We start from the raw sequence: 13,260 nt of genomic DNA on the forward strand, positions 1-13,260 counted from the left end.
CCTGCTCCTCCTTGCACAAAGGCGGAGGTAGCAGTCCTGCTGCTGGGTTGTTGCCCTCCTACGGCCTCCTCCACGTCTCCTGATGTACTGGCCTGTCTCCTGGTAGCGCCTCCATGCTCTGGACACTACGCTGACAGACACAGCAAACCTTCTTGCCACAGCTCGCATTGATGTGCCATCCTGGATGAGCTGCACTACCTGAGCCACTTGTGTGGGTCGTAGACTCCGTCTCATGCTACCACTAGAGTGAAAGCACCGCCAGCATTCAAAAGTGACCAAAACATCAGCCAGGAAGCATAGGAACTGAGAAGTGGTCTGTGGTCACCACCTGCAGAACCACTCCTTTATTGGGGGTGTCTTGCTAATTGCCTATAATTTCCAACTGTTGTCTATTCCATTTGCACAACAGCATGTGAAATTTATTGTCAATCAGTGTTGCTTCCTAAGTGGACAGTTTGATTTCACAGAAGTGTGATTGACTTGGAGTTACATTGTGTTGTTTAAGTGTTCCCTTTATTTTTTTGAGCAGTGTATATATATCTGTGTATAAATTGTCCATGAAGTTCTAGTGGATACCCCATATGGTTCTAGAAAAAATTGCCATTATTTTTCAATTAACTCTGCAACTCTTCCAACTATTGACTTTTTTTCACAACTGCCACCAATTTGGCAGCAAAACATTTAATCGTAAAATGAAAAAAAGTGTGTACATTATCTTTATTGAGGATATTTAATGCTGAAATGCTCATTAAACACCAATGGTATTCATAAAACGTATTAATTTTATTTAGGATAATGTTTTACAACTTCATCATTCTATTTTATTATTTAATATATTATATATATATAAAACATAATAAATATATCATAAATAAAAAATATATATATATAATATATAACAAATATATAATAATACATATGTATTATTTATATATTATTTTAATATTTTTGTGTTATTATATGTGATAAGGCCACACAGAGGGCCAGAGATAATTACAGACACCTGTGATAATCTGAAGTCCCCAAAAAAGCCACTTGATGTCATCTGATAAAAATATTTTAAAAAGTTACCAAATACCTAGTTAGTTTACTGGTAAAGTTTCCAGCTCCCATTGCAACCCTATGCCACTCACTTCCTGTACTAGTTCCCTCTCACCTACAGTGCCTTGCAAAAGTATTCGTCCCCCTTGGCGTTTTTCCTATTTTGTTACATTACAACCTGTAATTTAAATTGATTTCATGTCATGGACATACACAAAATAGTCCAAATTGGTGAAGTGAAATGAAAAAAATGAAAAGCGGAAAATTTGTGTGTGCATATGTATTCACCCCTTTGCTATGAAGCCCCTAAATAAGATCTGGTGCAACCAATTACCTTCAGAAGTCACATAATTAGTTAGATTGCACACAGGTGGACTTTATTTAACTGTCACATTATCTGTCACATGATCTCAGCATATACCTGTTCTGAAAGGCCCCAGAGTCTGCAACACCACCAAGCAAGCGGCACCATGAAGACCAAGGAGCTCTCCAAAGAGGTCAGGGACATAGTTGTGGAGAAGTACAGATCAGGGTTGGGTTATAAAAAAAAATATCCTAAACTTTGAACATCCCACGAAGCACCATTAAATCCATTATAATTTTTTTTTAAGAATATGGCACCACAACAAACTTGCCAAAACTCATGGACCAGGCAAGGAGGGCATTAATCAGAGAAGCAACCAAAGATAACCCTGAAGGAGGTGCAAAGCTCCACAGCAGAGATTGGAGTATCTGTCGATAGGACCAATTTAAGCTGTACATTCCACAGAGCTGGGTTTTACGGAAGAGTGGCCAGAAAAAAGCCATTGCTTAAAGAAAAAAATGATCAATCACGTTTTGTGTTCGCCAAAAGCATGTGGGAGACCTCCCCAAACATATGGAAGAAGGTACTCTGGTCAGATGAGACTAAAATTTAGCTTTTTGGCCATCAAGGAAAGTGCTATGTCTGACGCAAACCCAACACCTCTCATCTGAGAAAACCATCCCCACAGTGAAGCATGGTGGTGGCAGCATCATGCTGTGGGGATGTTTTTCATTGGCAGGGACTGAGAAACTGGTCAGAATTAAAGCAATGATGGATGGCGCTAAATACAGGAAAATTATTGAGGGAAACCTGTTTCAGTCTTCCAGAGATTTGAGACTGGGACGGAGGTTCACCTTCCAGTAGGACAATGACCCTAAGCATACTGCTAAAGCAACACTCGAGTGGTTTAAGGGGACACATTTAAATGTATTGGAATGGCCTAGTCAAAGCCCAGACCTCAATCCATTTGAGAATCTGTGGTATGACTTAAAGATTGCTATACACCAGCGGAACCCATCCAACTTGAAGTAGCTGGAGCAGTTTTGCCTTGAAAAATTGGCAAAAATCCCAGTGGCTAGATGTGCCAAGCTTATAGAGACATACCCTAAGAGACTTGCAGCTGTAATTGCTGCAAAAGGTGGTTCTACAAAGTATTGACTTTGGGGGGGTGAATAGTTATGCACGCTCAAGTTTTCTGTTTTTTTGTCTTATTTCTTGTTTGTCACACAATAAAAAATATTTTGCATCTTCAAAGTGATAGGCATGTTGTGTAAATCAAATGATCCACCCCCCCAAAAAATCTATTTTAATTCCAGGTTGTAAGGCAACAAAATAGGAAAAATGCCAAGGGGGTGAATACTTTCGCAAGCCACTGTATCTCCCGATTGAAAATAAATAAACGATGCCATTGGGCAATAGCAAAGAAAAAATAGTTATGTTTCTTTTTGGATATACATAGATATTTACATAACGGTTTAGATTATTTTGACGTAACGTGTTTGCAGTATTTGCGTATGACGTGAAGTCTTTTCACACAATACTACATATAATTTCATAATACAGATTCAAGATGGATACACACCCACACACTAAAAATAACCAAGCGTTACTATTTTCTTCTTAAAGCCCCTCTCTCTTTTCTGTCAAGATTCTTCTGTTATTATCCTGTCTTCTGTTCTCCATGGAACTGAGACACGTAGAAATCCAGCTCAGGGAATTCTGAAAAATACAAAATCCCAGTTTTTCCTGATTAGCACAAGGGGAAGGTTTGTAGCCTTTTTCGTCCAACTAGACTGAGGCTAGAAGGTTAGCCAGACTACCAGGATGAGCTGCTTGCGCCACACACACACACACACATGCACATGTGCGCACACACACACAAACATGTTAGCAAGCACACACGCAGCCTCTCAGGGTGATCTGAAAGGAAAATTGATTCCTGAAATCCAGCCTTAAACTGGGATGCTGGTTTCATGAAGTGATTCCATGTAAAAGATGTTCAAGGCATTTGCTCAAGTTCCTGTTGGGCTGTAAGGCAAGGGTTTCCCAGGACACAGGGAGTGAGTGAAGATATAGTTGTTCAATATAGACCCACACCAATAGATTAGCACGAGAAGGCTTGCACGCACACACACACACACACACACACACACACACACACACACACACACACACAAAATTAAATGTAACCATTGATGCTGTTGCAACAATCAAATAAAAAAAATACTATTTTTACTAAGGAAGTCATTGAGCTGTTTAGGGGGAGTTTAGAAATTGGTCTATAATTGCTGAGGGCTGGATGTGCTTTTCTTAAGAAGTTGTTTCATTATCAACCGTGACAAAATAGTCCATATTGACTCTGGATGTTGGGGGAGGGACTAGCAGTATAGACTCAGATCTGTCAGATTGTCTGCCTAAGCTGATACCCAACCTAATTGACAATATCTTGTCTCTGAAGTACACTGCAAACTTTTCACATTTAGACGTTGACAACAGATCGTAAGGGGTAGAGGGAGCAGAATGAATATGGCTTTCAATAGTTGAGAAGAGCACCCTAGGATTATTCTGATTGTCAGTGATCAATTTAGAGAAATTAGCTCGTCTAGCATTTGGGAATTCCCAAATGGAAATTTCTCTTTGACACTGTCATGAAGCATTATGACCATCTTGTGTCACTTGGACTAAGAAAATGCACTTTATGACACTGTCAAGAAGCATTATGACCATCCTGTGCCATTTTACTTGGACTAAGAAAGTATACTTTAGGACAGCATTGGGAAGGTGCATGTCTGACATCAATGTGTGCGTAATTACAATGATAATTTAACATGGTCAATTTCAGAAAGTGTTAAATGTCCTAAACATACCGTTGACAAGTAGGCTATGGTGTAATGGAATGTTTTGTTGTGTGTGGTAGGTTTTGTGGCATTTGACACTCTTATGTAGGTGTCATAACCAGCCATAAAATAACGCAATATATGTCACAACATATCTAAATATTTGTGTCATGACAGTATTATGACCATATTATGACCGGTTATGACAAGTTATGTCAGCTGTTATGATACATTTTGACATGGTTATGACTGTGTCATAAAGTGTTATGACACTTGGTGTCAAGTAAAGTGTTTACAATTTTTTTTTAATCTTCTTCTTCTTCTGAGTGGCAGCCCACAGGTACAATGTGTGAAGTCATTAATAGAAAATATTAAACAGAATATGAATTAAATACACATTGTCACAAAAAAAAATGTAATTACTTAAAAGACACACCTTTTTAGCTGACCTTTTACTTAGGGTCCTTTTAGTCATTCTATCTATTTTATCCCATTCTCTATATCTTATTTACTTGTATTTATTTTATTTTATTCTCTCTGTTTTATAATTGTTTTACTATTTTGATTCACCTCATTTAGAAAACTATTTCGTTTTTTTTTTATCTTTCTCAACTTTTATTATTCTATTTTGTGAAGCACTTTGAAATACATCCAGCGTAAGCAATGTACTCTATAAATAAACCTTTTTTTATTTTTATTAAAAGAGACATTTAGAAGCCATTTCTCCATGAGTTTTCACCTCTGTAGCTAGGTTTCCACCCAATTGGCGACATTTTCATGAGAATATTTAAAAATGTGCAAAAAGAAAATATGCACATTTTCCCTCCAGTGGTATGTTTCCAACAAACTGACTTGTTGCAGATTAAAATCAGTGCCTGATGATGTGGTGCACACAAAGTTTTTAGGTACCGAATACAAATCTAAATCAATGTGTTTCCATTGCACTTTCAACTCTACTGATAGTTTTGGTCACAAAAACTGTGTTAAATAGCAAATGTGCCTACTCTGGTCATGGCACATGTGCTCTAGGCAACAACTTGCAGATACAGGCTTGTCTACCTGATGAGATTTTATGGATAAGAGTGAGAATATTTGTATTTACAGTGTATTCAGACCCCTTCACTTTTTCCACATTTTGTTACTTTATAGCCTTATTTCTAAAATGGGTAAAAAAAAAAAAAACGTAATACAAATAAAAAACAGAAATATCTTATTTATGTATTTACGTATTCAGACCTTTTGCTATGAGACACGAAAATGAGTTCAGGTGCATCCTGTTTCCATTGATCATCCTTAAGATGTTTCTACAACTTGATTGGAGTCCACCTGTGGTAAATTCAATTGATTGGACATGATTTGGAAAGGCACACACCTGTCTATATAAGGTCCCAGAGTTGACAGTGCATGTCAGAGCAAAAACCAAGCCATGAGGTCGAAGGAATTATCCGTATAGCTCAGAGACAGGATTGTGTCGACACACAGATCTTGGGAATGGTACCAAAACATTTCTGCAGCATTGAATGCCCCAAGAACACAGTGGCCTCCATCATTCTTAGACAGAAGAAGTTTAGAACCACCAAGACTCTTCTAGAGCTGGCCTCCCGGCCAAACTGAATAATCAGGGGAGAAGGGCTTTTGTCAGGAAGGTGACCAAGATCCCGATGGTCACTCTGACAGAGCTCCAGAGTTCCTCTGTGGAGATGGGAGAACCTTCCAGAAGGACAATCATCTCTGCCGCACTCCACCAATCAGGCCTTATTGTACAGTGGCCAACCGTAAGCCACTTCACAGTAAAAGGCACATGAGAGCACGCTTGGAGTTTGCCAAAAGGCACCTAAAGACTCTCAGACCATGAGAAACAATATTCTCCGGTCTGATGAAACCAAGAACTCTTTGGCCTGAATGCCTAGCGTCACGTCTGTAGGAAACTTGGCACCATCCCTATGTTGAAGCAGGCACTGGGAGACTAGTCAGGATCGAAGGAAAGATGAATGAAGCCAAGTACAGAGAGATCATTGATGAAAACCTGCTCCAGAGCGCTCAGGATCTCAGACTGGGGCGAAGGTTCACCTTCCAACAGGACAATGACCCTAAGCATACAGCCAAGAGAACGCAGGAGTGGCTTCGGGATGAGTCTCTGAATATCTTTGAGTGGCCCAGCAAGAGCCCGGACTTGAACCCGATCGAACATCTCTGGAGAGAACTGAACATAGCTGTGTAGCAACACTCCCCATCCAACCTGACAGAGCTTGAGAGGATCTGCAGAGAAAAATGGGAGAAACTCCCCAAATACAGGTGTGCCAAGCTTGTAGTGTCATACACCAGCACGCTCGATGCTGTAATCGCTGCCAAAGGTGCTTCAACAAAGTACTGAGTAAAGGGTGTAAATACTTATGTAAATGTTATATTTCAGTTTCCTTTTTCCAAAATGAGCAAACATTTCTAAAAACCTGTTTTTGCTTTGTCTTTATTGGGTATTGTGTGTAGATTGATGGAGGAAAAAAATGATTTAATCAATTTTACATTTAAGACGAACGTAACAAAACGTGGAAAAAGTCAAGGGGTCTGAACACTTTCCGAAAGCACTGTATTTAATACGTACCCTAATAAACTGCATGATTTCCCGAGTCGTAGTGGGAGGACCACAAACCATATCATTGTGTGACTCCAAGTTTACTTTAACATGATGGTTATTATATCAATATTTGCGCATAAAGGCGTTTCCATTGCCATTTCTCGCATAATGCATTTTACAGACACAAAAAGAGATCCCACCACGTCGAACAAACAAATGATCTGTCTAACATTTTACCGAAACTCCCTGATTCCATCATAGCTGTCATGATTCTATTTTATATGGTACGACTTTATTCACATTAAAACTGTGGATGGAAACGTGGTTTGTGTCTCACTTGAGAGTGTTTGTCACTACATGATCAGAAGAAGGTGTGCACTCATAACTCTGAAGTATTTTAAAAAGTAAAAAAAAATGTCATTGTGGCAACCAGCAGTTGAAACAATAGCAAAACTTTTCCCCCGCCCGTTTCAGTAAAAAGCTGAGGGACTGGGCTGGAGAAATGTAACCACTCTTAAATTCATAGTCAGAGCTATGGATGCAAGGACTGACCATCCATTATATAAAAAAGAATAGTTCGAACTGCATTTTAAAGCTTTATAGTATTTGTTTACATTTACTTTGTTTACAAACATTGGAGTTAAACAAGCTCAGGCCTAGATTCAATCAAATCAAGCATTAACCGGTGATAGCTGACACCTGCATAGCTGTTTTGGCAGTGTCGGAGGTGTAACTGCGTCGGAGCTGTAATGTCGTTGTGCAGCTGCTCTTGGTCATTGTCACGAATCCACACCCGTCCCACTCGTGTTAGAAGTTCAGAACGAGAAAGTACAGGCTATATAGAAATGATGACGCTCAAATTGACTACCATTCAACGAAATAGTGAGGATTTCTATCAGCCTAATCGAGGTGTAGATTACATCTTTTACGTTCCAGTGTTCGCTTGAAAACAAGGCTGCGTTGGATTTGTCTTCACGCGACTCCGTGCTGCCAATGTCAATGTCAGCTTTAGATATAATGCCGTGAGCTGCTTGTGGATTTGACCCATCTAAGTAAGTTCCAACTCGGACACCGTCAAAACATCAGCTATGCGGACATAGGCTAAAACGGATCTGATTGAATTAGGCCCTTATAGTTTGGGTTCTGATGGGGTACAACGGTTGAGCTTAGCGCACGAGGCACTAATAAGTTATATTCTTCAAGAATCAATGGTTACATATCATTCATTTATAAGTCCAAAAATGGATGCGGGAACTGCAGATTGCCCCTTTAAAGAATCAAAAGGTTTACCAGGCCAAGTGTCCATGGTGTTCATGTCTCAGCAAAAGCCTTGCTCACACAGCTAGCCTGCCTTGTCTTTCACCTTTCTGTGTGTGTTTGCTTGCTTTGGGCACTGACAGCACATCACCTTATGTCACATGCCAATATAAAGTCATACTTTTGCACTTTTTTTAACATCTTGTCTGTTTTGAATGCTTGCGATGTTGTTGTTTTGTTTTTTTGTTTACATTGTTTGTCCCATGGTCTTGTTGCCTTTCTACTTGGCCGATTGGCTGAATGAGCTAACCGACTCCGTGTTTGTTCTTCTTTTGTCTTTTTCTTTATATTCCCCTCCCTCCATCCATCCATCATTACTGTATCACACCTCGCCTGCCTATCTGTGCCTGGCTGTCTTTCTCGCTGCTTGCTTTGTGGCTGTTTGCTCTGTGTTGCATCTGCATGTGTGGGCGGGCATCGTGTGTGTATTCGTCTGTGTGTGTTGTGTGTATCTGTGTGTCTTTGTGCGCCCCCTGCTTTTGGTACTGTTCATATTATGTGTATGCTCCCTTCTTTCTACCCAAAATGTAGCCTCTCAGAAAGTTCTGTGTCCCCCCCCGGTCTCCAGACTTCTCCCAGTCGCCCAACTCCAGCCCCTGCCCCTCCCCCGAGCCCCTTGCCCCCCACACCAACTGGACAGTTGCCCACCGCGCCCCCACCCCCAACTCCCTGGCCCCGGACAGCGGGCAGCTGCTACCACCCGACCCCAGAAACCAAACCCTCCCGGCCAAGCCCAAACTGCTGCCCAAGCCCATTGCGTCCACCCACTCCAACCCCCTTCCGGAGACCCCCTCCCTCGGCCCAGCGATGGCACCCCCCAAGTCGGAGACCTCTACCCCCTGCCAGCCCCCATCCCCCTCCTCCTCTGCCACCTCTGTCACATCTCTCAGAGCACCCCCGAGCAGCCCCATGGGGCAGCGGTGCCCTGCTCTCACCACGCCCTCCTCCACAACCCCCCAGCTCTCTGTCACCCATGCCCCCGACGCAGTGCCCCTCTCGCCCATTCGATGGCACCCCTTCCACCCAGTGGCGCCCTCGCCCACCCCCTCGCCCACACCCTCTCCCTCTCACTCGGGCACTGACTACGGTCCCAAATCTATCCCCCTCATACAGGTTACCCCTCACCCATCCCCCCGGGGCAGCCCCCTCCCCACCCCCAAGGGCACCCCTGTGCACACACCCAAGGAGAGCCCGGCGGGTACGCCCAACCCCACGCCGCCCCCCAGCCCATCTATCGGCGGCATGCCCTGGAGGACACGCCTCAACTCCATCAAGAACAGCTTCCTGGGCTCGCCGCGCTTTCACCGCAGGAAACTGCAAGGTACTGAGGGAGGAAAAAGCACAGAAATGGGTTTCCTAAAGCCTTCAAAGTTAAAATGGTAATTCCTTTTTGTTCAGAACTCAGCTGCACAGCTGCGAGAAAACAATTATAAAATCAATGTTTGACAGTCAATCTTTTGTGAGTGAATGAACAACATTCGTTGCATTAAGAACTTTGTTGTTCTGAGTATAGATCTGCAAGAGAAATGAAGAACTACTTTAGCTATGAAGTCTTTGGGAAACCTAGCTCTGATTGTTACTTTATGAGAGCAGGCTGCATGCATTTGGGCTCCCGGGTGGAGCAGCGGTCTAAGGCACTGCATCTCCGTGTTAGAGGCGTCACTACAGACCCTTGTTCGATTCGAGGCTGTATCACAACCGGCTTTGATTGGGCGTCCCACAGGACGGCGCACAATTGGCCCAGCGTTGTCTGGATTAGGGTTTGGCCGGGGTAGGCCGTCATTGTAAATGAGAATTTGTTCTTAACTGACTTGCCTAGTTAAGTAAAGGTTAAAAAAAATGCAACAAGCTTTTGATCCCCTCTCTAACCTTTTCGCTTTCTCTGACCTGTGACCTTGCTTCTCTCTACCCAGTTCCCACACATGAGGAGATGTCCAGCCTCACACCAGAGTCTTCCCCAGAGTAAGTACCTTTTACCCATCCTCTCCATCTCAACACAACACAGTCCTTACATACGACACACTGACTAACGTAACACGCATACAAACACAGCATCACCCCAGAGTAAGTACCTTTACCTGTCTTATCCAATTCCACACAACACAACACAGTACACACACACCAACAAAGTAGTATTAATAGAGCCCTTAGGAGTAATAGTAGAACCCTTACAACAGGGATCATCAACTAGGTTCAGCCGTGGGCCAATTTTTTCTTGAGCGGATGGTCAAGTGTGTAGACTGCAAATTGACCGCAATAAGCCCAAACAGATACAATATTTGATTATGTGATGGAATACTTGGGAACAAATACTCTATTATGTGATGGAATACTTGGGAACAGATTTCCAAAATTAAATCACTTGGAGCTGATATCCTGGTGTCTTTTCTGTCCAACAATGAAAATAAAATAAAAAGTTATGTGTGTATATATATATATATATATATATATATATATATATATATATATTTACATTTAAATTAAATAAAACTAGTTGGGGAACCCGACTTAAGAGCAATAGAAGACAGAACTTAGGACCAATAGATTACCCCTTAAAATACTTTAGGAACAATAGAAAATGCCTTAGGAGTGATAGTAGCGCTCTTAGGAGCAATGTAAGAGTAAATCAAATATAAAAATGCTGTTGTATATCCTACCCTAGGAAATACAAAGGCAGCATCTCACCAGACTCATCCCCAGAGTAAGTATTCAGACTCATCCCCACTTCATCTCTCTCTCTCTCGCACTCTCTCTCGCACTCTCTCTCGCACTCTCTCTCGCACTCTCTCTCGCACTCTCTCTCGCACTCTCTCTCGCTCTCTCTCGCTCTCTCTCTCAAAATGAGAATCAAAATTGTCAACGGGACAACAGTAACCAAGTGTCAAAATAACCATACATTCAAACAATAAGCATACAGTAGAGTACATGTGCAGGTTGGTCTGTCAGACACTGTCCCTCAACTTATGGCAGCCAGCCCACAGCTCTCTGCGTCCTCGAAAAAATAAGGATGGGTAGCCTACTCTCATCAGAGAGGTCTTTGAAACCTTGAATAAGGGTTTCAAATTTTGGGAAATGACACTCTCTAATTGTTTTATATTTTTGACATTTTGTCAGGAAATGCAGCTCCGTCTCAGGTTCTCAGGGAAATATGTGTTTCTAATACGGTAATACATCTGGCAGGAAGTTAGGAAGTGTAGCTCAGTGTCCACCTCATTTTGTGGGCAGTGTGCACATAGCCAATCTTGTCTTGAGAGCCAGGTCTGCCTACGACGGCCTTTCTCAATGAGCCTGTAATCAAACCCACAAATGCTGACTGTCACGCCCTTTGGTTTGGTCAGGGTGTGATTTGGGGTGGGCATTCTATGTTTTGTTTTCTATGTTTCTGTATTTCTATGTTTGGGCCGGGTATGGTTCTCAATCAGGGACAGCTGTCTATCGTTGTCTCTGATTGGGAATCATACAAAAAATTATTATTTTCCGTGTGTGTTTGTGTGCGCCACGGTTGCGTCACGTTCATTGCTGTTTACCTGTTTGTTTTGTTTGTTAAGGTTTTCACTCCTATTAAAAGATGTGGAACTACATGCACGCTGCGCCTTGGTTGATTTATGACAGGGGGTTTGAGGATAGCGAGCGTGACAGAGACGCTCCAGATACTCAATTAGTCTAAAGAATGCCAGTTTAATTGCTTCTTTAATCAGAACAACAGTTTTCAGCTGTGCTAACATAATTGCAAAAGGGTTTTCTAATGATCAATTGGCCTTTTAAAATGATAAACTTGGATTAGCTAACAACGTGCCATTGGAACACAGGAATGATGGTTGCTGATAATGGGCCTCTGTACGCCTATGTAGATATTCCATAAAAATCTGTCGTTTCCAGCTGCAATAGTCATTTACAACATTAACAATGTCTACACTGTATTTCTGATCAATTTGATGTTGTTTTAATGGACAAAAAAATTGTTTTTCTTTAAAAAAACAAGGACATTTGGCCCCAAACTTTTTAACGATAGTGTCTATATTCCTATTTATTGAACAAGTAAACTTAAACTCACTCAATTCTACAGTGTTCTCCTGTCCTCTGATGACCTCTGCTTAGCTGCGCTGGTCCTGCTGTTGGACCTATTGGAATGGAGCAGGGCCAAGTCTAGGCCGGGGGGCTTCCTCTCTGGTCTGGTAGAGGTGGTGGTCTGGTAGAGGATAATAGGCTGGGCCCGGTCTAGTCTGGCTAATCCGATGGAAGTGGTGATGCTCTGGTGGTGTGTGGGGCATGTGGGGTGCGCTGGGTGGGGCGTTGAGGGGGCCTGGGGCTCCTTGATGGGGCTCCTTCTCTCACGCTCTTTCTCTCACGCTCTTTCTCTCTCTCTCGTAGCTAAGGGTGGCGTAAGCAATGCTCGATCATGAGATTTGATACGTCATAATGAAGGTTGCTAGGCAGCCCCTGTTACTAGGCTTTTACCATCCTCGTGGCAGTTCTAAAGTTTGCGAGACATGTCACTTTGCCTAGCGCCAGTTGTTTAATCAACTGAAGCAAATAAACGCCTGGCTATTAATTACATTTTACAGTAGGTTTATGCCATTTGAAGGCATGTATCAAATTGTTACTTATTAATGTAATCCAATGATTTTAAATAATATAAGCAATAGCCGTGTGTGGTCAGCTATAATTTAAGCACCTTTTTGATTGGGACAGCGCAATGGCCGCTGCTTTGAGACAAATCAAATCAAATGTATTTATATAGCCCTTCTTACATCAGCTGATATCTCAAAGTGCTGTACAGAAACCCAGCCTAAAACCCCAAACAGCAAGCAATGCAGGTGTAGAAGCACGGTTACGGACAAGCTTACGGACTCTTGATAAATCAATCAATGGCAGATATTTGTTTTCACTTAATATCCTTTTTGATATTTGGTTGCAATGAGGCTGGGAAAGTGTTTGCTAAATTGTGGCGGGTGCTCATGATGATAATCTTTAGTCTAGTTTGCTCATCTATTAGCACTGATCGGAACATTTTGCTAGCATGTTTAGGCTATGTAGCCTAGCATAAAAAAGGGGATTATTTTTGCTCTTCACTCGTGTACAGCCTATATTCCTACCAAAAGCCCTTGACTTGTCTGATAATCAATCAATGTGATTTTGTTTCACTGAATCTAAGTCTGTAGACTATTTGGTTACTTGATCTCTGG

At 42.0% G+C, this 13,260-nt stretch overlaps 1 protein-coding gene across 5 annotated transcripts in view; it reads left to right on the forward strand.

Annotated features, from left to right (window-relative positions):
* brsk2a (BR serine/threonine kinase 2a) overlaps positions 1-13,260 on the forward strand; it is a 463,611-nt gene that overhangs the window by 433,011 nt on the left and 17,340 nt on the right. For 3 of the 5 annotated variants that reach the window (XM_071326833.1, XM_071326836.1, XM_071326835.1), the window contains exons 14-15: positions 9,188-9,395; positions 9,988-10,036. In XM_071326833.1, coding sequence (XP_071182934.1) covers positions 9,188-9,395; positions 9,988-10,036 — 257 coding nt within the window. Of the gene's footprint in view, positions 1-9,187; positions 9,396-9,987; positions 10,037-10,736; positions 10,776-13,260 lie in introns of all 5 variants that reach the window. The other 2 variants (XM_071326834.1, XM_071326832.1) reach the window with 1 other exon arrangement.

This window comes from Salvelinus alpinus, chromosome 9 (genome assembly GCF_045679555.1).
Source record: "Salvelinus alpinus chromosome 9, SLU_Salpinus.1, whole genome shotgun sequence".
Classification (NCBI taxonomy): domain Eukaryota; kingdom Metazoa; phylum Chordata; class Actinopteri; order Salmoniformes; family Salmonidae; genus Salvelinus; species Salvelinus alpinus.